The 27,229-nt window shown below is 38.3% G+C and overlaps 1 protein-coding gene across 2 annotated transcripts in view; it reads right to left on the bottom strand.

Moving 5' to 3' along the window:
- LOC150087062 (metalloprotease TIKI2-like) overlaps positions 1 to 27,229 on the bottom strand; it is a 354,951-nt gene that overhangs the window by 122,042 nt on the left and 205,680 nt on the right. For both annotated transcript variants that reach the window (XM_090371789.1, XM_090371790.1), the window contains one exon: positions 24,200 to 24,521. In XM_090371789.1, the coding sequence (XP_090227915.1) occupies positions 24,200 to 24,521 (322 nt within the window). The remainder of the gene's footprint in view (positions 1 to 24,199; positions 24,522 to 27,229) is intronic.

Here is a 27,229-nt window from a genome sequence, read left to right as displayed (position 1 = left end):
CTCGTTAAGGAGTGGGTAAGTGACAACAGTTGCTTGGCCTTTGAAATGAATTCAAATTTACTAAGAGGGCTAACTGGGAAAGTGAATAATTCGTTTGGAAAATCTCAGAAATGCGTTAGCAAATAGTATTCATGGAGAGAGAACAGCAGATCGTATTTCAGATGTTCCATCATAGGTTACCGTCCCATCTGGGGTTGACGATCGGCATCTGTTATAAACACCATGAAATAATTGTTCCACAGTTTTGCCTATCCGTTCCTCCAAATTATCCAGTCATGATATTCTTCTTCTTCCTCTCAACCATTAATTCTTCCAGTCAGAATGATTTGTGGCATTGCATATTCTTCTTGATGTCTCAACATGAGACCAAAAAAAAAAGATTTTCGTTTCTTGATTAGAGACAGCAATTTCCTTTCTTTGCTGACTGATCTCAACACTTCCACATTTGAAACTTTAGCTTTCTATGGAATACGTAATATTCTTCTATACATCTACATCCCGAATGCCTCCAACTTCTTAATTGTTGCTTTCTTTAATGCCAAAGTCTTACTTACAACCAGTAATGTGGACCAGATATAGCACTCCATTTCTCTTAATCGAAGATTTCGATCCAATTTTGCAAAAGGCTGATATTATTATTTCAACTCATCTTTTAATTTCAGTTGAATCATCCCCTTTGTCAATTTCTCTTCCTAAATAGACATAACTTAACTTTTTCAATCAGTCTCCCATTCACCAACGTGTGAGATTTGTATAATTCTTTGGGCCAACTACCATCCATTTAGTCTTATTGGAATTTATCCGAAGACCAATCTTCCGCATTAATTATTTCCATGAATGTTTTAAGACCACAATCACTTCCTGCAACGATAACTATCATCGGCATAGAGAATATTATTGATGACTACTCCATTTAAAACAAATCCCTCTGCTCCATCTTCCAATGCCTCGATTTTTTTCAAGTGTTCCCGTAATTAAAGTTGTCTAAATGGATTATCTGGACCGATGGGTTACTTCTGTGTAACCCATCGATCCAGAATATGAATACGCATTTACTTCTAAACTTTACTAAAGTATTACCTTTCTTATTTTTAGATATCTCGAGAATTCTTATTTAGTGAAGCCATTATATGCGAGTATTTGTCTCTCAGCATTATCATTGACCCTTTAGCTAGCATAAAAAACCACGTTCAACACTTTCTGGCTGTAATAATGCGCCTGCTATTTATAGCTCACGATACAAGCTGCTATAATCAATATCTGTTCATTGATCACGTTTCTGACATAAATAAGTAGACAGGTGTTGTACCATCAATGAATTAGTGAAGTAAAACAGCTGTCGTTGGAAAGCAACGTAAAAATTAACCCCTACATTGTTCTCAAAAGTATTGGGAAACTAAGAGAAAAGGCAACAACAGTTTACGGATCAGATTTGAACATGGTTTAGGTTTCTTTTGGTCGGTAGATACAACAGAGCCCTCGTGAAAAGGACACCGCTCGTTTAGACCACCTATCGACGGAAGTATTCTTCCAGCAGAAAGTCCAAGTGGTGTTGGACTCCATTGAGTCCAAGTGGTGTAAATTTGACGCATTCTTGTCTACCAAAGCTCTCTCATTCTTAAATTGATCTATTGTGGACTACAAGCAGATGCCAATAAGATCTTCGTGAATATTTGAATGTGGTAACCCGTATCTTAGTTGTAAATAACCCCTTCTAGCCTATGGTTGTCTTGGGATATGGTCTAATGATTAATAAACAGACAGCAATAATAACACCTCACTCACTACAACCTGATAACCGCGCAGTCCTCTACGATATTTGTATAACCTAAAATACATTCACAGGTTAGTCCCAGTATTTTTGACAATACCGGTTATTTTTTTTTTATTATAAATCATAAAACGTTCCATTTCGTATAGACAATAAATACATAATGTTTTTAAGAAGTAAGTTTCAGAAATTTGGGTTTTTTTTTGTGGAATTTTAGTTCGGGAAAAAAGTTAAGTTTTTTTTTTTAAAAACTTTCTACGCTTGTGTTAAAGATCAAAGTTAAACGTTTAAAATTTTCATCCACTTATAGATTTTCCGCCTTCCAATTACACTCGCTCTTCCTCCAGACAGGTTAGGTCTAGAACGTTTTTTGTTCGGTATAACCTGCATAGCTCACCAAGAAAACTGCTCAGGAAAAAAAAGAAAAAAAAAGTTAGCACAAGGTGACCCGAAGAATCTGTAAGCTATTTTACTTCATCTTTTTTTGCCCGCGCATTCGAACTGACAGTTTCCATACCAGATGTTCTCTTCCTTATAGAGGTGCAGCAACGAGCACGCGGCTACAGATCAGGCACACACACATACATACAAAAAAAGGAACAGGACCTTCATCTTTCCATCCACTATTTTTATATTTTCGGAGAAGTCTTTTTGGGACCGAAACGTTAAATGTGGCTTGCTGCATATCTTCTGGATATAACAACGAGAGGATGAACACTAGCGTAAGATTTTCGGAAAATCGAACGATGGTGGAGCGAGGGAAGGGCGATATGTAGAAGCAGAATCCAATTGGGAACGAACTATTCCAAAGCTCTCTCGCAGTTATTTATATTTAATCGCGTCTTCGTATAAAGATGAGACTTGACAATGATAACATTTTCAAAGGATATCCCAAATTATCCTCACATATATAAAAAGATTTCTGAAAAAACATATTTTATGGTTAAAATATCCGTTTAAGATGTTTAGAATCTTTTATGGGTCAGCCACTCAACAAATATTAGACTCGTCAGAATGCTGGTTACTCGACTTTGTGTGAATCTTGAGGATTGGTATATTGATCTATGGAAGGAGTTGGGGGCAGAGAAGGGTACAGGAATATGACTATCTGAAACATGCGTCACGTGTTTCAGACGAGCAGAGTTTATAGCACTGCCCTCAGTGGTATCGCTGTGGAAAAAAAACAGCCGGTACAGAGATGGAAAAGAAGTCTGAACAACCCGTAGAAGCGCGATCTTAATCTCTAGGCCCCCCCCCCCCTCTGGGAACATCTAACCAATTTGAGAATATGTTCCTCAAGCTGTTAACTGGTATGGAGGACCTGACAGTCAAGGGTACAAAGGCTTGCTATGACATGCTGGTACTTGGAACATTTTCTCTTGTAAGCGGTTGGACGAACGTCAGAGAAAGGGGTGCTGAATTAGTGGAAATAGCTTGGCATTAAGAAAAATCTCGTCCGGTGGGACGGCTGGGAGAAAGGACTGTCGCGTGTCGAGGAAAATGATTACGTAGCAAGAGACACCGTTTATGGAGTACGAACGTTTGGCGCTATAATCAACAAGTTTTAAAAGTAGGTTCACTAGATCGCTGCCCTCGTGGGGAGCACAGTTGGCACGATCAACGTTCCCCACTGAGTGGGAAAGATGCGAGTTCGAGTTCTGTCGATGAGGTGAGGAATTTTTATGGGTCTTTTTCACAAAGTGGCAGAGTTAGTCAGTCTCAGGCGAAGGTAGCATGGTCTTTTCTCCCGGAACTCGGGTTTTCGTCCAGAAAACAGAACACGCGCAATTTACAGACAGTATACATGGAGTTATATAGTCTTAGTCGCTGATACTCCTAAAACACAACTACAACGCTGATTTGAATAATATAGGTTAATTTACGTAATAATTAAAATAATAGAATAGTTTAAAAGTTTATATTGGCCAAACTATTTCATTAATATTTTAATTATGTACCCTAATTTAAATTATTCAAATAATTTTTACTGCGGGTGTAGTTATATTTGCATTAGCAGTGGCATATGATGCAAGATACAGCATTAGCCAAAAAACACTTCCCATTTCACCCATCCATTCGATCCAAAAATCTGTGCATCTCTTCCTTGAATCTATTTAAGCTGTTTGAATAAACAGTTTAAATAGATTCAAGTTTGCATGAAGCGTGGATAAACTTCTATCTGTCCACAACGACAGATGGAAGTTTATGCAAGCAATCAACTACCCGATGGCTAAAGACAAATTTCCGCACATCTCTTCTACAACTGTCTTTCCTCAGTTTGAATCTATGCCCCTCAAATTCGTAATCTGATCAAGAGAAAGAATTCCATCAGCATTGAGCTTACTCAAACCATTCAAGGCCTTAAATACCTCAATCAGATAACCTCGCAGGTGCCTAGTCATCAGACGTTGCAATTTGCATCCGTAGCAGCAACTTGCCTTTGAAGTCATACTGCTCTAATTTACACTGCAGTATCAAAAGGTGTCTTGAAATCCAAGTATATGATATCAAAATAATTTTTTTCATCCAGTTCCTTTGTGACCACACCGTAGTATCCAATAAAATTGGTCAGGCTAGTTTTCCCTTAACAAACCCATGCTGTGTCTGAACTATAACTGCAGTCTTGTCTAGGTGATCCTGCGTTTCTTCTTTAACCAGTGATTCCAACTCCATTACTTTCCCCGGAACAGAAGTTAAGCTAACAGGACTGTAATTACTTGTCATCCTTTGATTCCCCTTTGTGAATTTGGGATACATTTGCATATCTCCAGTCTACGTGGACCTCCCCTGAATCCAAAGATGCTCTTATCTTTATGGCTGGATTAAGGAAATCATCTATTGCTTACTTCCTTTGCTGCCTCCCCTAATATAACTGGATAGATCCCATCCATCCGAAATGCTTTTCATATGTTTAACTTCAATAATTTCTTTTCCACTTTCCTCTCAGTTATAGCAAAAATAATTTAGCTCCCTGTTAGAGTTTGATAAATGTCTGGCCTCCATTTCCCTACAGAATTCCTCAGGTATGAATGTAGATGCAAAATACTCATTCAGTTTGTCAGCTACCTGAGCAGGATCATCAACAGTCGAACCATCAATATCAAGTGGACCAATCAGATTCATCCCCTTCCTTTTAGAGTTTATATAAGTTGCTGTTTTTCTTTGTATCATTTTCCAAGGATTTCTTGTAATCTGCCTTCGCCTGCCTAACCTCCTTTGTAACTTGGTTGCATATCAACTTGTATCTATCATAGGCTTCTGTGTCTATGAGTGATACAAGACATCTATTGTAACCCAGGCCTTTTAAAAACGTGTAAAAGGCCTTGGTATAGCAGTCTTAGCCACTGCGCTCGCTACGAAGGATTTCAGATGTAATTTTTATGCTATGCGCAAGAAAATTCGATATTTCAACTTCCTCTAGATTAAAAAAAAAAAAAGAAAAATTGAAACTGGATGGATACCAAAGGTCATGTGCTTTTAGTCACAGAAGTACGGTAAAAAGCAATTTAAATTGGCATTGCTATAAAAAAATAACATATTCCTTGAAGGGCGTATTATAAAAATGTGCTGTATAAACACATTTTCTCCATGTTACTAGGAAAACATATACTGTTATTTAAAAAAGGACCTATCCGTTTTTTCCAACTGGGTAATTTCCTTTCGAGATCTGGCAGGGAATATCCATCTCATTTCTAAGATCCAACCATAAAAAAAAAGAAAAAGAAAAAAAAAAACTTCAGCAATTGCGGAGAAAGATAAAAGAACATACTTAAGTATAACACGAAGTGAGTGCTACAAAGCGCGCGCTTTAATATTTATGGGATACATCGAGGAGGAGGAAGAAGAAGCGTTATAACGTTTTCTCATCTCCAAAGCTGTGGCTCTTTATAACAAATTTCCTGGGAGTAACGTATAATCGCCGCAAGACCAAAAGTGGTCTATTCCAAGAAAAGTAATTCTGGAATATTTAACGAGTAATCTCTTCGGATGCATCCCCTACGAGCATTTATTTCGAAAATCTTATCGCTCTTTTAGACCCTCTGTAATTATGTTCTTTCTCTCGGGCAAACTGATTGCTTCGTTGAGTTATATGTCTGGCTGCAAATGGGAGCGCGTGGAGTGCGCCACGTGCCACCTGCTGATCGTTCAAATGTTCGAACTTTTAAAACAAGACGTAAATATCGATGGGCGATAATTGTCCACGTACGTTTCGGTTCCAAATGTGAAAACCCATTTGGGGGTGGGGGCCCACGGCTGCGTCGTAAATATTTCGTACAATTATTTGTTGCGCCAAATAGTTTTATTACTCGTTTTAATTTAAAACGAAACTAATTATGAGTTCAGTTGCTCTGTTTCGCTGGGCAATTAAATGCCATCGTTGTCATTTATTCCGAATAACGGCTCAAATTAAACTCGATATTTTAATGACGCTCCCATTTCAACCAGATTTCATAAGATGCAACATTAATGAACTAACGCGGCCAACTCGGAGGAATTAAAAAGAAAATCCTCGCGCGGTAGGCGGTTCGTATTTCTGAAACGACCGTCCATATCGCGCGCAATAATAACTGCAGATGGGATGAGACCGAATCAGAAGTTTTAACAAGTTTCAATATTAAAATAAAATTGCTTTCCAGCTGCGTGTAATCTATTATACGTTACGAAAACCGTTGTTGCCTACTATACTTAATCAAAAGCGTTCTTGAATATACGTTCATTGACGACAGTGGCCTCCAGTTTTTGAGCTGTAAAGATACGCAAAATATAAATATCATTCGAAAAGCCTCAACCAGGAATCGAGTTTATGGTATTAATCGGAATTTAGTGAATTAATACAGAATTAAGTAATTAATGCAGTTTGGGAAAATAACTAACCGACATTACGTTTCGGCACCACCGAAACAGTTGACTCGGTAGTGTGTGGATTAAAAAAGATTCGTACATGTTTTTATTACTCTGCTGATCAAATCCAGATATAAGAAGGTTTTTCTCCTTGTTTCCTGGATTCTTTTGACAGAAAAATAAACGAAGTGATATTGAATAACAGACATAAATGATTAAAAAAAAAAAAAGCATGTCACAGGGAAGGGAATTGGCTGATTATATAAAGTAACCACTACACGTAAAACTGGAACTTTATTTTTAAGTTTTAAAGAGGTTATAATATAAATATCTATTAAACTTTAACTTGTAAAGCATTTTGCGACCAACTTTGATAACGAATATCGCAGAATAATCGATCACTGAATGCAGCATAAATCGGGTAAAGTAAAATGACTTTGCACGTGCGCTGTAGAAGTACAGTATATTAAATGTGTAATCATAGTAGTAACTCTTAGCATTTATGACACGCAATTTAGAATGTCTCCGATTACAGTTGACTTTTTTTTTTTTAATTTATTACCAAATTAAATCATCACAAGAGTACTTGAAGTCTTATCCGTCAACTCGTTTATATGTACTCGTATTATAAACAAAAAATAAGTAAAATAATAGAAGTAAAATTTCTTGAATTGAAATGAAATTGATATTATAGAACAGCCACATACGATTGGGCGAGTTTACAAGATATTTTGAGAAGTAGTACAGCATTAGTGCGGTGCATAATATGGATTTTTCTCAAAATAGAAACTTATTTATTTCTGAAAATAACTTCTTTGAAATTATTTTTACAATGTCAAGTTTTCACTAAAAAATATCAAAATAAGTGTATATTAGACAGCCATTCATCGTACATGCGCCACTGATGAAACCTACTCGGTGGATACGTCCAGCAACATTCTGTAACAGGTTAACTTAAATCCGTAATTGTTTTTAATAAATTTGTTGCTGAAAACTGTTTAATTTAATTGGATAACGTACTTATGGAAGGAGATTAGGTTTTATGGTTATGTGAAACGAAGGATAAGTTGATAAATTAAAAAATAAATAAATTAATGAAGTTACTGCCACTTATTGCAAATATTTACACTTTAAATATTAATATATACAAAGGCCTGAAAAAAGCAGTGGCAACCAAATATTCTACTAACATACAGAAAAGATTTTTTGATTTGGTAGTTGTTGGCGCATCGGCTTCTGTGGCCATATTGCACCTCCCAAGGTTTTTGCAGTACTTTGATCCAAGCCCGAGGCGGGAATCGAACCCGCGACCTTTGGGTTGCCGGGCAGGTACTTTACCAACTCGGCTAGCCCGGTCGGCAAATACAGAAAGGACAATTATCACTGAGTTATAGAAATACGTACTGATTCCTAAGAGGATTGCAACTAAACTATATATAATTAACTTTAAATTTGTTTCATGCTGTTATTGTATTCGTTCTATATTTGCAAGTTTCTCATTATGACGTAGGTCCTTGTTTATTATCCTCGCGCCAGTAGCTGTGACGTCATCATTCTAGTAATGTAGCATTCGTTGACATTAAACTCATGTAAAAACAAAGATAAATACACGTATGCATAAATATACATTGCAAAATACGCCTTTTAAAAATCATCTATTCCTTTTCGCTAACAATTTTGCCATATTTGCTTATTTTTATCAGATTTTTCTTTAGTGCGCTATTTGTTTCTGGCCACAACGATTGACTCGTGCAATTTAATCTATTTCTCTTTATATATGATGTTTCGGTTATAGCAGCTGCTCGTTCACTCTCTTAACGTTTTGTCCTTCTCTGAGTTTCAACCTCTATTGGTTTTACTGTGCATTATACTATTATAAAAATTGCAAAACATTGATCATCTCGCGTGCTACAAATGGGTAAACAGAATAACACAAGAATCGGATTACTGTCAGACAATCGTACCATATCTCCTCCATATGGGATATTTCAATAGTTCGGGATTTAAGTTAGGGAATGCTATTAATTTCTTCTGTCTTCTTTGATAACCGTTTCTACCTCAAGTGGAAATATATGCTTTGTCACTTGTACGATATTTCTCACTCTTTCTGGAAAACAGGATGGCGTTCCTTAAACTTTATTTCTTAAGATAAAAGAATCGAATAATATAATACTGAACAATGAAATAATAAAAAGAGAAAATATCGGTAGAAATACTAAAAGTATTAGTTCTATAATGGATGTGCTTTATCGTTGAGGAAAGGAAACAACCAAGATAAGCACATCGCAGTAAACAAATCATTCTACATGTCGCTACAAAAGTCATGGGACACTCTTTGATTGCAGAATATTTTATGCGATTACTAAATATAAGAGCATTAAGAAATATTCCTCAGCAGAGACCTAACCGTGACTTCATATTAAGGTTTAATATTAGCATTAAGGACATGTTCAACAATATCCGACAATTTTCTAATTCAATTTCCCCAATTCCTCTAAAAAAAAAAAAAAAAGAGAAGCTTTTGATGCTTCTCTTCAAAGCGTCTGTATCATGGAGTTTTCTCCTTTATTTGGCTCCTTACACAACCACAATTATTAACACTTCTATCCTGAAAAGTGCAGACATTTCACTATTCGGAATTCATGCTTCGCAGTTACTTTCAACTTCAACCATTCAATGTCCGGAGAATAATAGACGACTTCAAACTCCTCCATGAGGTTACTTCGGGACAGACCTGAAATCTTAAACCAAGTTGGCATTTCACATTTCCTCGGCTTCAACTAGACAAAAGCTAACAATACGGATCTCCATGACCAAACTGGAAGTCAGAAAACTTTCCTCAACAGGACTGCATCTTCAATGAACCATCCTGCCAAGCTAACGGGAATATTGCAGGTGTATTATTTTCTCTGCAACAACGAATATTTATCTTCACCTAGATCTTTGAGAAGTCCTCGGCCTTCTTTCTAAGGAAAATGTATACGCAGGATGTCCAATAGTTCAGAGGAAACTGGATGCGAGAATTAATTTTGAGTTAAAACATAGCAAAGAGGCGGAGGAGTTCTCCTTACCTGGACTGAAAAGTTCCCTCCTTTTGGGCACTTTTCAGTGCGGGGTTTGGACACATTGCATCCTCCTCAGGACCTACCAGGGCGGGTTCTTAGGAGTTTTATCCTATCTGCTCTGGCAGCAGAACAGATAGGATGCAAATGAGCACAACTTTGCAGCACCTAGTAAACTCAACTGGGATCTTTCTTGTTCTGCATTCTATCCTTCTGCAGTTGCATATGAATGCGCGCATTGTTCTTATGAAGACTGCGACGGAGTTAGTGCGACCTTTTTTCGTGAGGTACAGTATATATTGTCAATGAGTTATCTTTCCTGTAATACTTAAGAATATTTAATAAATAAACAAAAGACGTCGCATATGACGAAACCTCATCGGGCAAACACCGGCATAACTCATGCTGTGGTAGATTGGACCAGTCTTATATTTTAGCAGGTGTCTGACTACTTTTGGTAGAGCAGTATTTCTCCTTGCTCCTGCAAGGGCCATTAAACTTTTGCACTTAAGAATGGAAATTTTCAAATGAGTCTCCATGTCTTGCATTTCATACGAAGCATTCTATGGGGTGATCAAAGGAAATTAAGATTAATTCGCTTGTTTTCAAATACTGTACTTTGGGATAAATGCTTATGAGGTCTGTTTCACCCCCATTATCTTAAATATGTTTGCTGAGAAAGCTATTCCGTTGTAAGACAACTTGCATATGGATACGGATTATTCTCTTTAGGCCTACAAATCTGACATTATCAGCAAACTGTGTTTAATAAGTACTTAATAACACGGAGTTCAGTTATCGCCTTCCTTGCCCTCAAAACCATTCCAAAATGTTTGCACGCGGATTATTTCTGGAAACGCTTTACAGATTTAATAGCTTGGGGATTTAGCAAACTCCACATTTCCAGTTTGTCTCAAAACAGAAATGAGATTTCACATTCGTTGTTTACCCCAGTTAGATGTTCTTTCCCCCTTCCCCGCTACCACATCACGGATGGGTCTCGCTTCGGTGCCCGTTATTTATGCATTCTGTAAGTGACGTGAAATCTAGAGGAAAACAGCGCGCTTCTAAAAAGGTGTAGTGGAAGGTACTTAAAGAAACTCTTCCTTTTACTTTAAAAGAATACTTCAAACTACGACAATAACATATGCTAAGAAGTATGCGTGCTCATAACGATGAATTTACATATTCCGTATACACGAAGGCACTCAGAAGGCCGTTGGGAGATATCAATAACGATTACTGCTTTGAACACTTGTAAAACGTGCAGACATTCCAGCAAAGCTCACTTTATGTTGCCACAAAAAAATAACTGCATTAAAGTTATGAGCGATCTGCGCAAATTTAGGTTTCAACCGATATCAAGAAGAAAGGAGCAATAAACCTTTTCTCAAGGGTGGACTAAAAATGCACGAGGAATTTATTTACCGTCGCGACCGACATCAGCCACCTAATGAAGTTAGGGCCGTATAAAATCGTGTACGGAAACAATGAACGAGATAACGCCGTCAAGGCGATGGAATGCCGTTAGTGATTTTATTAGGAAAACAGATAAAGCGGGATTCAAGCCTAGCGTCGAGAAACCAGAATTCAATGCGCGCCCAAACAGAGAAAGGGACAAGAGAACGAAAGATAGAAGAAATCAAAATCCGCTGAAAGCTAATATTTGACCAGAATTTGAATTTCAATTGTTAGCAATAACAAGACTTGAGATCCGTTAATCTTCTTCTGTATTTCACCCATTAAAGAAGGAAAAGCGAATTGCTCCCACTCTATTGTCAATAAAAACTCAGCACTGGTCTTATCCACGCAGTATTCGTGTTTTCCGTCTTCTGTGAACAAAACTAATAGATGGATCGGTAGCTAGTGGACTGGAACTACATCAACTGAAGTGCAATTGCAAAAATTGTACTATTTATTAACCTTGGCGGCCCTCATGGGTAGCACAGTTGGTAGAATCGATGTCCTCCCCACACCGGGTGGAAAAGAACCGAGTTCCGTGATGAAGAGAGGAATTTGTGGCTTTTTCACAATGTGGCCATGTTAGTCGGTCTCAGACGAGAGCAGCATGATTTTTTCTCCCATAAACTCTGATTTCTTGTCCAAAAAACAGAAAATCGACCATAGAACATAATTTATAGACATACACCGAACGATATGGTCTTAGTCGCTAATGCTCCTAAACCTTTCTCCTGTAAACCCCTGGCTTGTAGCCGTGAAGGGTATTTTGTACGGCGTGTGCCTTTTGTATGCAATAAACAGTTCTTCCAAACCCTACTCTAACAATAACATTGATGTTCTTTTGCATAGGCAGAGAGTTTCACGACAGAAGAAAACAATCAACAAGACAAAATGCTCTACATTTGTAAACTATTTTTTCAGTGGCATGGTATGCAGATAAATCGAAATGGAGAAGAGGAAAATCTAAGCACTCCCCCTCACGTAGAGTAATCCGTCTTCTTAAAAGGAATAAAGATAATTCTCATACGTTTCGTGGTACTTCCTGTACCACGTCTTCAATGAATGAATTCCTGTTCTCACTGTACCCAATATTCTTCATCTCAATCCACTAAATGAACAAATGAGATCCAGACACGGAACATGGAAATCACTAGGCATAAATTCGGAATTCAATACGTTTCATTACAGCAAGAGCCTTAGAAACTTTACACAGCAGACCAGTGACACCAATATTTTGTACCGTTAATGTACACAAGCTTCATAGCTCCAAAAGTACATAAAATAACCTCTTGGCAGTCTGGTATCACTATTTTAAAGTCTAATCGTATCTGTCGCATCCAAAAACGTGTAGGTTATAAAAAAATATGATTTAATAAAATTTCATAAGCTAAAATTAATATTTCAGAAGCGCTAAAAGAATGTGCTTCACAACAACATAAAGACCATCTGTTACCACACCGAAGAATACACTAAAAGAGTTGTCAGTGCTGTGGAAAATCTTAACAAACGACCTATCCGTAGCTCACTTGTATTAATGTAAATGCGAGATCATTAAATGGTACTTTGCTGACAGCTACGAGATGCTTTTGTAGCTGGCAGCAACTGGTTGGGAGCTGGTGGTCGGCAATATACTACAAACCGGAGAAATTGAATAAGACAATTCTACAAAGCTGTAGGTTGCTATGTTTACAAGGACTGCGATTCACAGTTAAAGCGCTGTTTATCCAGCAATCTGAAAGAGAACCTCAGATTTTTCTTTTTTTCTTTACTAGACATATGAATCATAAAATAAACGCTTCAGTTTGTTTCAAAGGATCACTTTATCGAGGTTCGAAATTGTGAAATTGCATCGAAACTCAAAAGTTATGATTAAATATCCAAATGTATACTCATGAGCCAAAACATTATGGCCCTCTCTGACTCCAGAAGCATTCTGCAGCACTTAAGAGTAATCTTAAAACCGCGCAGCATGTATAATGACGGCACTGGTAGCGACCGTCAATTCGTATCCTGTGCAACGGGGAAAAGGGAAGAGTCTGACGGAGTTTGAACAGGGAATGATTTGTGGTGCTAGGAAGATGGGACCAGCGCCTCAGCACCGCAGGCATCGTCATTGTCCTGAAGGTCTGGCGGGAAAGGTCCACACGTATTTGTCCAAAGAGAGACAACTATCCAACGTGCCAGGATGGATAGGTCACTATTGGTTGAAACTAGAGGTAAACAGCGGTTGGCACCTGCTATCCGGGACAACAGATGGCTCGCGATCCTTCAACCAACGGCAGACTACAACCAAGGCGTACAGAGAAACTTATTTGAGTACACCATCCAGTGGACGCTCTTGCAGAGGTCTATGGAGTAGGCGATCTGTTCATATGTCCATGTTGACGACATTTCGTCAATACATCATTTCGATAACTTCCATTCATCGACATTTTTGCCTGAAGTGGGCATAGGAGCACCGTTCCTGGACATTGGACGCCTGTTTTACAGGCGTCCAATGTCCAGGAACTTAATGGAGCTAGAACCTTAATTCATTAGAATAGTCGCCTGGTCTAATGAATTAAGGTTCTAGCTCCATCATGCCAATGGAAATTCGTGGAGGTGAACGGCAGCAAACAAACTTCAAGGTTGACGAAAACAGGTGGACAGCATGGTATGGGAGATGTTTTCATTTCACTGGGTCCCCTCATCCCCATTGAACAAACCCTCACCGCCAGATCCTACCTCGGTATTATTTCGGACAAAGTTTTGCTCTACATGATGACCGTGTATCCAGATGGCACTGAACTATTTCAACAAGATAATTCTCCTTGTCACAAAGCTCGCACTGTGCACGAATGGTTCGAGGATCATTTCAAGCTCGTGTACTCCCCTGGTCGCCAAATTTCCCCAATATTGAGCCCATCAAACATTTGTGGTTGTTGTTGGTATTTGGCTTAACGACACAAGGGCTACTAAACTGAAGAACATTTGTGGGATGCAGCCGAACGTAGCATTCTCCAGTCTGCCTCGCTCCATGATGTCCTTCTGTTCAGCTGTTTCAGGATACCTGAGGATACTTTCCATGTTCTCGTGGAGTCGATGCTACGCTGGGTGCATGCCTTTATCACGGCAAAAGGCAGCCCAACACGCTATTCGGCAGGTGGTGAATGTTTTGGCTCATGGCTGTATTTTCAAATTTAGCCCTCGTGGGTAGCATAGTTAGTAGGATCACCATCCTCTCCACACCGGATGGAAAAGACCAGAGTTCGAATCCCGTCGATGGTGGGAGGAATTTTTATGGGTCTTTTTCACAACGTGGCTGAGTTAGTCTGTCTCAGCGAGGTTAACATATTCTCCCCACACGGAAACTTGTGTTTTTTGTACAGCAAACAGAAAATCGACCACAGAACATAGCAATTTACAGACAATATGTGCACAGAAAAATGGCCTCAATCGCTGATGCTCTTAAAACCAAAAAAATTGAGCTAAGGAACCAATACAAAAAAAATTTTAAATACATAAAAATCGAACCAATATTCGTCACTTCTAAAACAAAATCTGGCTTGTAAATCAAGTCGCACACAACCTGTTAAAACAAACAGATCGGTTAACCAAATTTAAAGTAGAATGTTAATCGGAACCTCTATATTTCGCAAGCACTATCGATTTCAAGATGGCTTTTACTGGGAAATGTCGCGAGGACACCGTCAGGATGATGCTTTGAGGTGGACAGCAAAAGGTAGACTGGAAGGGTGATAAAAAAGTCGAAGTGGTCAGATGGCTTGTAGTGTTGAAAAACAGACTGTGGAATCGGTTCCAATTGGTGGGGGGGATAAGTTATATAATGCAGATATTGCAATTCGCTTTAGGCACTTTCGACTACTAAAATATATCTCAAGGGTTAAAATTTACTAACCGTACTCATGAGCCTCATGAAATGTTTATCAAACTTCACAATGTGACGTTCACAATATGGGTTGTTGTGAGATGAGATGTGTGTAACAGTACTTAAGAGAAACGGGTTAACCTACGAATTAGAAATTTGGTACAAAAATCGTCTCGAAGAAATGTTCCAAGTAATTACTAAATTGTGCAAAGGATCAGAGCTGATGCTCCAAATTTGGTGTTTATCCGGCATTCCCTTCTTGAACTCACAGAATTCAAAGTGCGATCTCACAGTTGCCTTAAACAGTGGGATTATGTCCTCTATTTCTATAAGCAAACGTTAGATTAATTATCGATATGGGCTCTCCTGTGTGAACTGCAACAGAAAGCTTCACATCCGTCAGAATTGTTAAACACGTATTGGAACTTCATCCCTGTAGTTTATGCAAGTCGTCGTGAAGAAGCTCGGCTTTGGCTCTGATCATTCACTATTCTACAGCCCATGACATCTACAAATTGATATCTTATAATCCTTTGTCTTAATGTTATTTAAGAAAAACAAGGACTATCGATCGTTGAGGGACTCCACTTCTCACGTTATTCCAATATGAAGAGCAACTGACCACAACGCTGTTCCTCCCGACTTGCAGGCTACTCTGCGATCGATTTAAGGATCTAATCAGTGAATCCAACATGTTCCAGATTATATAATAACCTCTCGAGGCTGACCGCTGAGTGAAATGCTCGGCTAAATCCCAAATAAACAATGTCAAAATTATTTCCTACATCAGACTCACGAGTGAATTGGCCGATTATTCCTTGGCCGAGATGGACTAATTCGGCCACTGTGAAAAAAGCCCATAAAATTTCTTGTCTTGATAGGATTCGTATATGGTTGGTTCTGGTTGTTGTAGGGTGCTAGGCGATTAGCAACTTAGGCCGCATTGTGCCATAAATAATGTTTGTAAAGTTTTCTGTGGTCGATTTTCTGTACACAGGACGAAAACGAGAGTTTTCGGGAGAATAAACCATGCTACCTTCGTATGAGACAGACAAACTCAGCCAAATTGTTAAAAAGACCCATAAAAATTCCTCGCGTCATTGACGGGATTCGAACTCGGGTATTTTTTTTACCAAGTTTTGGGAGGACGGTGATTATACCAACTGTGCTTTCCACGAGGGCGGATTCGAATGCAAGTTAGGATAGTTGCAATGGGATTGGAGGATATTGCGAAAGAGAATTTAAAATTATGGATGAAACACTTGCTTTTGATATACGTTTACCTTACATTGAGTGGCCAACTTAAGTACACTACTCTTTTCATGAAATGATCCTTCAGTAACAGTATCATGTGCTGGTATCGTATGATACAAAGAAGGTGAGCAGATACGTTGAGATGCTGTATGTCTGAATTCCAGTGTGAGAATAGAGAAGTCATTAAGTGACTCTGAACGTGTAAGTTAGACGGCGTCAGACACGATGGTGTGAGTAATACAGCAACTACAACTCTGCTGGGGTTTTAACTTATGGCTGTGCCTCGGATGTATTGAGATCAGTCCAATAACCAAATAACATCCAGCCAACGGCGACTGGTCAGAACTCACTATTTGATGAGAAATAACTCACTAAGAGAGTAGTAATTGAAGAGACAGTACAGAACGCACAATTCTTCGTGCCATATCATGAGCTATCGCAGCCAAAGACCGAACTCGATTCCACTACCGTTAGGAAAAACACGAAGGTGCTGTTATAGACTAAGGACACCAACTAGGCTGAGGAGGGCTGGAAAAAAACGTTGTCCGATGAATTTCGATTCCTTCATACTGATGGGAAGATTAGAATATGGTGAAAAACCATGAGTCCATGGACCCATCCTGGTAGGTTCCAAAATTTAGGCTGATGGTGGCGGTGTAATGGTGTGGGGAATGTTTTCGTAGTATACATTGAGCCCATTGATACCGGTGGAGAAACATACGGATCCCAAAGGTTGTATGTAAATTTTTATCGACTAAGCGCATTCCATCATGGCTGCAGTGTCTTAATCCGAGAATGGGTTCTTACAACAGGATAATGCGCTATGTCATGCATCCATAATTCTACGCAACTGATCCTACAAATACGAGAGTGAATTCAGTTATTGTTTGCTATTTCCAAATCAAGGCTGTTGTGTTGCTAAGGGAGAACCTACTTTTGTTAGTGTACCTAATAAATTGGCTGCTCAGTACATAATGCATACTAAAAGAACTTGTCCGTAACCTCAGTAATAAATGATTGTTTATTCATTCAAACACCATTTCTGTCTAGGTTCAAAAAGGTAAAGGAGCAAAAACATTTTAAGCAAACCTTTCTGAAACTAATGGTTTAGACGAACTTTATTTATTAGTGTCATGTGGGGGAAACTTCGTGAACTTTTTGATTAAAAGATGTGTGTACGGGGGATGGGGGGAAGAGAGAGAGAGAGAGAGCATCAAGCTAACAGGCGCCTACCCTCTAATTTTTCTAACATAAATCAGCGAACTGAAATTTCACCATCAATTTTATGCATGAACTTTACTTCGATCCCCTTGGAATGATAATGAGATATGTAGGGCCGGACATCAATTCTTAATTTTCGTTATAAAAGAAATCCCTCCACGGCAATTACGCAGGAGCACTGCCACGTGTAAGGCTTAGTGACAGCTTACGGATAACCCATCATCCGTGTTACGAAGTGTTATCCCGTACGCCCATATATTTCCCGTTATTTTCTTCCAGCATGTGACACTCAGCAGGTAACAGTAATGGCGTTGTGGCTTCAGCAGGCGCACCCTACAGCGAAACATTTATCGATGGACAGTCCTTTGGCAGACTTTATTTGCGAAATATCTCGAAACTCTATCTGATAGCCCTGGAGGACCCATTTTCCAGATAAGACGATGATAGACATATCGAAGGACCACTAGAATCGTAAAATGCAAAAAAAAAAAACAAAAAACAGCGAAGACCCTAGAATAATGTCGAATGCCTTGGGCTTTATGGTAGTTGCTGGCTGAGAGAGAGGAATACAAACGACTTTCGATAGGAAAGACAGAAGGTTTTGGAGTGATAAAGCTGAAATGGAGTACGTTTTAATGCTTCAGATTTATCGACAGGATGAGTTGAAAATAATCGAATACAAAGTTGGTGGTTGGAATACAATATATTGATGCGTTCTAAATGGAATGATATCTGGAGCGTATGCTAACTTTTCTTTTTTCTTAAGGCGCGGCTAAATTAACTGAAAATACAACAAGATTTGTTTATATGCTTATCCCCGGAATGTTCAAAACCTTTTTTTTCCATTTTCCATTAATATAAATGAAATTTCACTTATATTAATCGCTTAAGACTACTATTTAAGTTATAATATCTAGGTTTTATCCCAGTTCAAGGCTGGTTCCAACAACCTAAATATCCAAAAGATAGAAGGAAGCATCTCGAGCACATAGGTTTTTCGTTGATCCTCAACCGTCTGGAATCTGGGCTCCTTTCCCACCTCCCAACCCCTATGACGAAGTCTATTCTTAACCAGATTAACTATAGCGTCGTGACGCTCGACTCTCATGCTGCGTTCTTTAACAACGTTGTGGGTGAGCATTGCATATCCATACCACACGTCCTCTAGATGTTCTTCAGAGGGTAGGAAGAGCATTGATTCTAGTTTTAACTAGATCAACAAATGCATGGCCGGATAACAACTTAGTCCCGTCTCCCACACATCTATGCTGTGCACGAACCTGGGAGGAATTTTTAAAGCATCCTCCATCAATGGAATTGTGCAAGAGATTCTTCCATCTCTTCTTTATGGCAGCCTTATTTTCCAGTGATATTTCCATCTCTAAGTAGCTTTAGCTGAACTCAACTCCTGAAGAGTACATCTGGTGGCTAAGTACTCTAAGTCAGAGGAGGAGGCACGCAGCTTACATGTACGTATCCCCCATAAGAGTTCCTCGCATCAGAAATGGACCTTTTCCGCCGTGGGGAAGATGGTAATAATAACCACTGTATAACTGCTAGGCCAGTTCCTTGGTACCACAAATATTGTACGCTTTCCTGGAGCTTTGTAACTTTAAATGTTTTTTTTTTTTACGCAAGAAATTTCGGATATCGCGAAAGATGGAAAGATTCAAGTTCTTTGATAGCTGGCTCTTTGGGGTGGTGATTACTTATCGGCGCAGTAGCTGACGAAGTGAACGCCATAATACATGATTACTCCTTCAGCCACTTATTTGATAATCACGTGTCACTTCCCTCGTATCGAGTTTCTCGTGCAATTAACATCACTACCGCCGCAGCTTGTAGGTGATATGTGGCATTGATTAAGGTTTGTTCCCGCATTGAGGATATTTCCTCATTCTTTCCACGTCCATAAAAACGACACCTCAGTTATTGATCATGTCGCGTACATTGATGTGACGATCCGGCCTTGTCAGGTGATACAAAATATCTCGGCTTACGTTGCAAAAAATGCTTGGAGAAATTTTAAAGCGTCGAGGATCAAATGTTATCTGAGGATGTATTAAGCAGGAAAACAACCGTGGTTCCATTTTATTAAGCCAAGCGCAAAACAGTTAATTTTGTTTTCCAATACTTATTTTTTATATTTTCCATATTTATACCCAACTATGATATATTCTGAAACATATAGGGATTTCAAATGCCTAAAATATGTTCCAAATAACATTAACACTAATTAATCAGAATTTGATAGCGTCGGGGAAGGATTTGTATTGTTTTATCCTATCACGTGTTTATAGAAATTGCAAATGTTTGAATATCGATATCGCAATAATAATTATACGAGGATTGTAGCAAAAGAATGCATGTTGTTCTTTTTCCTTCCAAAATACAATAATATACTTGTTTTCAACATATCCGTCCGTCCGCTCGCATGTAACAACTCGACTCCTAGCGGATAGATTTGATGAAATTTTATATTTTTAAAAAAGATTTGTCGAGTCATTCCAAATTTCATTACAATTGGACCAACAGAAATCCGGAAATTATTTTTGTGGTGAATTTTTTTATTAATTAATTTTATATTTAATTATTAAAATCTTATGATTATTTTAATATTATTTTTCAACTTTCTGGTGAAAGAATCACCAGAAAGCTTTCGAGGTCACTGTTCCCCCTTTGGTGCTCTGTTTAATTTTGTCATCCATCTTTGGACAGTGCCTCTTTGCCATACTCGTCGGGTAGCCTGCCATGAGTGTCAACAGCCCTCGTTAAACAGACATTCAGTAATAGTTTGTTTTAGTTTTATTTAGTTTTATTTAGCCCAATATCCATGCTTAATATTCACAGGTCTATAGAGTTAAAATATACACAAGAAAAAAAAAACTTGTAAAGTACACAAAGTTTCATAAAAAACATTAATATGCAATTAACGGACCATCAGACATTACTTTCAGTAAAAATATCATAACTTATTTATTTTCATCCAGATAACAAATGAGCAAATGTCGCGAAATAACAGAGGCTTAAAAACTATAAATGAGAATAAAATTATAAGACCAGTTGCAAAGAAACCATTCAAGAGATTCGCTGAGTGCATAATTCTAACCCCTGCCAATCACTTTCAAACTTCAATCAACATGAACGGAATTTTATTCTGAAATCGCTGAACTTTTACTGAGAGAATTAAGGTGAATTCCTCGAAGAAGAAGAGCTAAGAGAAGGAAGAAGTTGATGGAATAAGGATACTTTAAGTGCAAAATAAGTGACGTTACTAAAATTACTTCAGTTTATGATAAGAGTCGCATAAAAAAAGCAACAAATAACAAAAAAGAAGCAAAGATCAAAATCGATAGCAAGTTAAGAGAAATCACTGGAATTTTAAAGCCTCGATTAGTACTTCTGCAAGTTCTTAATTGTCTCGTTAAGAACATCTCCTGGTAGTAGGTTCAAGAAAGAAGTGCAATACAAAGTTGTTAGTCTTCCTTTATTCCTTATCGTACCTTGGCAACAGCAATCTATGGAGGCTGTTGAAATAAATTAAATTTCCCTCTCAGTCAACAAACACCGATTTCCCCCTCCATCCCACCTCGTTCTTTTATCTGGAAAGAGAGCTAAGGCTTCCATGCACCAGCTTGCAAGATTCAGCACTTCTCTTTCCGCTCCAGCTATTGCGAGCCTACCGCGTCGATTTAATCAGGACTAACGACCCACACGTGGGAGCTCTCATAATCTGCAAGGTTATTCTTTCACTCTCGTGGACGTAGACGACAGTTGTAATAACCCTGTGTCTCTCGCTGACGGTCGACTAAAGTGCCACAGTTGGGGACAGGAAGCGTGGATGGCGAAGAACTGCGAGACGAGGTGGAAATGAGCGAAGTTCATACGATAGCCAGTTTTCCTCTCAAGAAGTTTCTCAATCAATTGCGTAGTTTGCAACTCACTAAAAAAAAAATTGAAAAATACAAAGCTGTGTATTCGATTCATCACGCGTGTCGATATTCTGAAGGCAACCTTGCCCATAAAAAAGTGATACCGGACTTCGCTCATCATCATAACAACGGTTTTCTGTACGGGAAATAATGATCAACATCTTTTAGGAAGTACATTGAACTTCTTCCAAAAGTAAAAACTAACAAAGATTTCCGCTCTGGAAATCTTTTTTTTTATTGGGAAAAAAAGGAAACAAGAAGTAAATTTTGCCCAAATACAGAATCTTTGTATAAGAAATTATTAAAAAGTTACAATTGATGATCAAAGGATCGGATCAAACGAAAGACCATGAGGCGCCAGCATAATGTGTCTAAACTGTGTGTATTCTGTGTTCTTGTTTTGTTGGATGAAAAACCATAGCTAACTCCCGGAAGCTATGCAATCTTCGTCTAAGTCCAACAAATTAGCCATGTTGTGCATACCTCAAGAGTATTTGTTTGTTACCCCAAACAACTTGCTAATAACGATTGTTATTAGCAAGATGGTCTGAGGGCAGAAACGTTTCAAATGAACGGGCAGCTAACGCCAGGGAAGCGAGCTTAAATAACTTTAAGGGGTATGTCGGGGTACTTAATATACAAGAACACCAAGTCTCAATTGTTAGTACAGTAATGTCAGAAGTGTCGCCAATAAAATGAGTGAATTCGAACTGTTGGTTAGGACAAGTAACGCTGACATAATAGGGCTTAAGGAAACGTGGTTCCATCCGGAAATAGGGGATGATGAGTTTCGGTACGATATGTGTAATGTATTTAGGAAGCATAGTGCAGATAGAAGGGGATATGCTTATCAAAAGCTTTTCCGGATTCATACGTTTCGCATGCTAGTATAGAGTCTGTATGGTGTGAGGTAGTTGGAAGCAAAGGTGTAATGAGAGTGGGAGTAATCTACAGGCCAGGTGATTGTGAAGATTATAATGAGAGCCTCTGCATGTAAATGGAATAGGCAACTAAGCATCAATATCTTATTATGGGTGATTTTCTTTAGCCTCTAATTGATTGGAGCAAATGGGAAGGAAACTCCACATGGGGACAAAAGTTTTGAATCAATTGGATGATTGTTGTTTGTATCAAAATGTCAGAGAAAGTACTAGGGAAAAAAGAATACTCTAGATCTCATCAGAACCCATGAACCAGATGACATAACATTAATCATAGAAGCCTTGAATGCTTACATACAGTTAAAAAACACTCCATGGGGAAGATTCTAAGTTGGATGAATAAGGAAGTTGCCACATTACTTGAGCAGAAAAAGATGACATGGAAGAGTCAGGGCAATAAATAGTACTGAAACCTAAACAGATACAAATTGATGTGAAATAATGCCACGGAAAAGGTTAGGATGGTAAAGGCAGATTATGAGAAATCGCTGGCAAAGAGGTGGGGATAAGGAATTCTTCACATATATAAATGCAAAGAAGAGAAGGACAAACCAGATCGGACCCTTATGTAATGGAGGTGGGATAGTATTAGATACTCCAGCAGAAGTTGCAGATGAACTCAAGTTACTTTACATCGATATTTAGAGAAGAAAAACCCTCCACGTCAATGAGAAATTCTGGGAGTTAAGTTGAAAAAAAATGTAATTAATAATGTTGAATTTCACACGTTTATTTAATGATAAAACGTTCGAGCCTACAGGCCAGTAAGGCTCCTGGGGTTGATGGAATATACCCTATAATCTTAACGGAGGCGGCAAGTGGGTACATTGAATCATTGAGGCTAATTATGAGAGCATCACTGAACTCGGGAGTGATTCCGTTGGATTGGAAAAGTGCCAAATGTATCTCCAATACATAAGGACGGTTCTAAGAGTGAAGTGGGAAATTACCGGCCGGTTAGTCTAACTTCAGTAGTAGGGAAAATCATGGAGACTATGATCAAGGGTGGAATTCAGGATCACTTAGATAGAAATGGAATACTCAGCATGGTTTTGTAAAGGGAAAATTATGTTTAACTAATCTGGTTAGCTATTTTGACAGGGTCACTCAAGAGCTAGACCTAGGGAATAATTTCGACGTTGTTTATTTGGATTTCAGCAAGGCATTTGACACAGTCCCACATGGGCGGTTACTTTATAAGCTGGAACCGGTTGGAGTCACAGGAAAATCCTTAGATGAATAGCTGGATTGTATAAATGATTCTAGAACTGGGGGCTATAATTTAAAGTTATGGGGGGAGTTGTTTAGACTGGATTGCAGGAAGTTTTATTTTAGCCAGCGAGTTATAAATTACTGGAATAAGTTGCCTTCATGGGTGGTAGAGGCTGACAGTTTGGGGAAATTCAAGGGTCATCTGGATAATTACTTAAGGGAGGAGGGAAATGCATAGGTTGTCCATTTCCTTTTCTTTATGTTAATTCCAATATTAATAAATAATATTAATAATTTATTATTATTAATATAAATTCGAATAAATACGAATTTAATAATTATTCAGATTAAGAAAGCAAAAATACATTTAATTATAAACAGAAATCCAAAAAAGAAGGTGGAAGCAATCCCTCTTATTAAAAACAAACCTTCGGATATGAGGATAACATTCCTTATAAGAAAAGGAAGAGGTTGGGAATATATGAACACGCGCAGGAAAGATTGTTTTTAATAAAGAGGATGTCCGTTCACTTTTCTTAAGAAATATTGAAGATTTTTCTGGTATGTAAGTGTACATTCATTCAAAACAACTTTGTCTTAACTTCTGTTTAAACATTACATGAAATACTAACTACCTGTTCCGAAGGCGAATAAAAAGCTCTGTTGGGGATAGGCTAGCAGCAGCTGAACGACACGCTTCCCCATCCTCATGTTGCGATTGTAGATGAGTTCTGTTCTGAAGTAATGGTCGATATTCTGTGCAAAGTTGAAGTTTTCTGGAGAGAGTGACGTGTTGGACAAATTCGGTACTTGAGTGGTATCCTGGCTGAAAACTACGGCGTTCAAGTCACCACAGTTGTAATGTTTGACGAGGTCATCTGTTGTGAAGGGAGACTGTAGATCTCCCGTGCGTATACCTTCGTGTTGACGGAGGGTGTGATTAAGAGCGAACATAACCTGTGATAAAAAGAAGAAGTCACTGTATAAAGTAACAATTTATAGTAAGGAAAAACTAAGAAAATCAGTGTATATGAATACTTCAATTATTGAACTTTTTTAAGAGACTTTTGGACTATGTAGTGTTCTTTAAAAAAATGGTGTACTTTCGATCTATACAGCTTGATGAGTAACTTGAGGTAATAATTTGCATGAAGTTATTTTATCCTAATAGTTGGCACAGTAGGATGGATCTAATATCAAACAACTTTTACCATGAAATGATTCTTGCCTAATACAGAGCGTAGGATCAATACGCAAGTCAATATTCGCAGGAATTGTTTGATACCAGTTAATAATGACTGCATGCATCTTGACTTGGATGATTGCTATCACTTTAAACGATCACATGCTTTGGATGTGGCAATATCGCTGAGCGTTCATAGTACCCTAGTAATTTTGAGAGTCCCATAACCAGAAGTCATCATCTGTCTAGGGTGATGAATATGGCGTACACTTAGAAGGAAAGCAGATCGATGAATAGCCTAATCTCGGAAGGGTTCTTTCACACATTGGCAAATATCCGATGGAGCACCATTTTGCATAAGATAGTCTCTTCAAACATTCGATGCTCTTGCAGAGCGAGTACGAGATGTCTAATTAGTAATGTTCCATATCACCCCTTCGAAGACACGAGACCCAGGAATCATCGGCGAGTGCAGCGTAAATTACACTGCACTCACCGATGGGATTCCAGAGTGGGTAGTGCGAGTCGAATTCTATTCAAGTAACAATTTCTGAGATTCACCCTTCACCACCAATTGCAAGGACGTCTCATCAGTCAAATATTTACCCACTCCCAGCTCTACTAGAAACTGAAGCGCAAACTCAAAAGAAAAGATTTTCAGACACCTTGCACGAAGCCCTCGAGAGTAACGCAGTGAATTGCTTCACTGCCTTCTCACACCGACTGGAAAGACCTGATTTTTACTCTTTCAAGCAGAGAAATATTCCAGTCAAGGCATAATAGAATTATGATTTTTTTTTCACACCGTGACCGAGTTATTCGATCCAAAGCAACAGTTAGTTTTTCCCCTTTCCATAAACTTTTGTTTTCATCGCGAAAAGCAGTCAGATCGCCAACAAATATTTCAGCACTTATGCTGTTATCACATTGTAATTTCCGATATTTATCAAGTAGAAATTCTTATGTTTTGAAATAGCGTCAATCACCAGTCAGTTTGAATCAGTAGTATTCTTCTGTCTATTTTCTGTTTCAGTCTTTTGGATGGATTCCATCTTCCCTTATTTTTGTTCGAATGCTGAAAACAAGTTTCTAATCCTCCAGCTCGGCTATAATTCTTAGTGACAAATTAATATAATTTACTTATATAGCTCAGATATTTTCGATAATCTTATGAAATAAAATTACATGTACCCAAGAAATCCCTCAGAGGCATCGGTAAAAAATAAGTGGTGAAATTTTTGCATCCGCTAACCAAAGAATAAAAATAAAATCCGCCCAATAAAGTGTTGACTTCAGTTACAATTTTATTGGGCAATCTTTCTCTAAAGATTAACTTGCAATTTGTAATAAACGTTATGCTGAAGAGAGGCAAGTTCAATAGTTACTTTGAGTTTTTCCACTTCGGAAATAATTCTAGTCATTCTTCTGTATTTCTTAAAAACGACCCCCCACCGGAAACAGGAGTTTCCATGGGGGCATTGCCATTCACGCCTGAGAATAGACAAACTGAGAGTGGAGGGTAAAAAAGCCCATAGAAGTTCCTTGCGTCATTAACGGGATTCAAATCCGGGCCTTTTTCTCACCCGATATAGGAGGATGGGGATTGTAACCACTGTGCTATCGAAGACAGGTTTATTGGGATATACTTCTTTGATCATTAGCAGTTATGTCATAATCATATTGAGCAGAACAGGATTCCGCGCACTATCCAAAGCAACTGCGATGGAAACTAAAACGAAGTTCCACAGTCACTGAGGACCCCCTTTAAATGGAAGTAAGCTATGCGAAGTATAACAAGTATAACAGCAAAGTGAAAATGGAAGTTTAGCGAGGTACCGATGGTACCGTTTTACAGGCTGTAATTGGATTGTTGTACCTTTCAAATTACAACGTGCATCTTTCTGTCATAATGGAATATTTTCGCTAGCAGATACATTTCAGAAATGAGAGGGACAAAGAACTAACAAAGCAGACAGATCCCTATTTAACGATATCATCAGAGCGAACTGAGATTTGCCAGTTTGCAGTTGAAGACGATCATTATTTTTAAAAGGATGCCATTTCTGACACAGTCCAAGGAAAGAAGAAGATTCCAATTTGTTACCTACCAAGCCCTTGATTCTGTTTCATACCTCGTCTTCTTGTATTTGCCTAAAGTGCACGAGATACAGAAGATCTGCAGTCATTCGTGATCGCCGGTAGAGAAAAAAGCATTATTGCAAACGAAGAAGCATTAATTTTAAGAGAAAATTCTGGGCTGTATCTAAACATATTCGTTCAAAGGAGCCATAATATTAACAATGATTTATTAATTCGTTTTTCCACTTGGTTTAAGGTACTTTTATTAATAGCATTTGTAAAACGCGTGTTTTTGCCTATTGATTATGCAATTACATACTTATTGCCTACCATTATTTCAATTTACATCTTTAATTAATTGCACGCTGCGCAATAGTTAGTCAATGATTTAAAGGGCAAATTT

Source organism: Mastigoproctus giganteus, chromosome 4 (genome assembly GCF_048544385.1).
Source record: "Mastigoproctus giganteus isolate SK-2022 chromosome 4, ASM4854438v1, whole genome shotgun sequence".
NCBI lineage: Eukaryota > Metazoa > Arthropoda > Arachnida > Uropygi > Thelyphonidae > Mastigoproctus > Mastigoproctus giganteus.
Note: the sequence above shows the minus strand (reverse complement) of the source record. Positions and strands in the feature narration are given on the sequence as shown.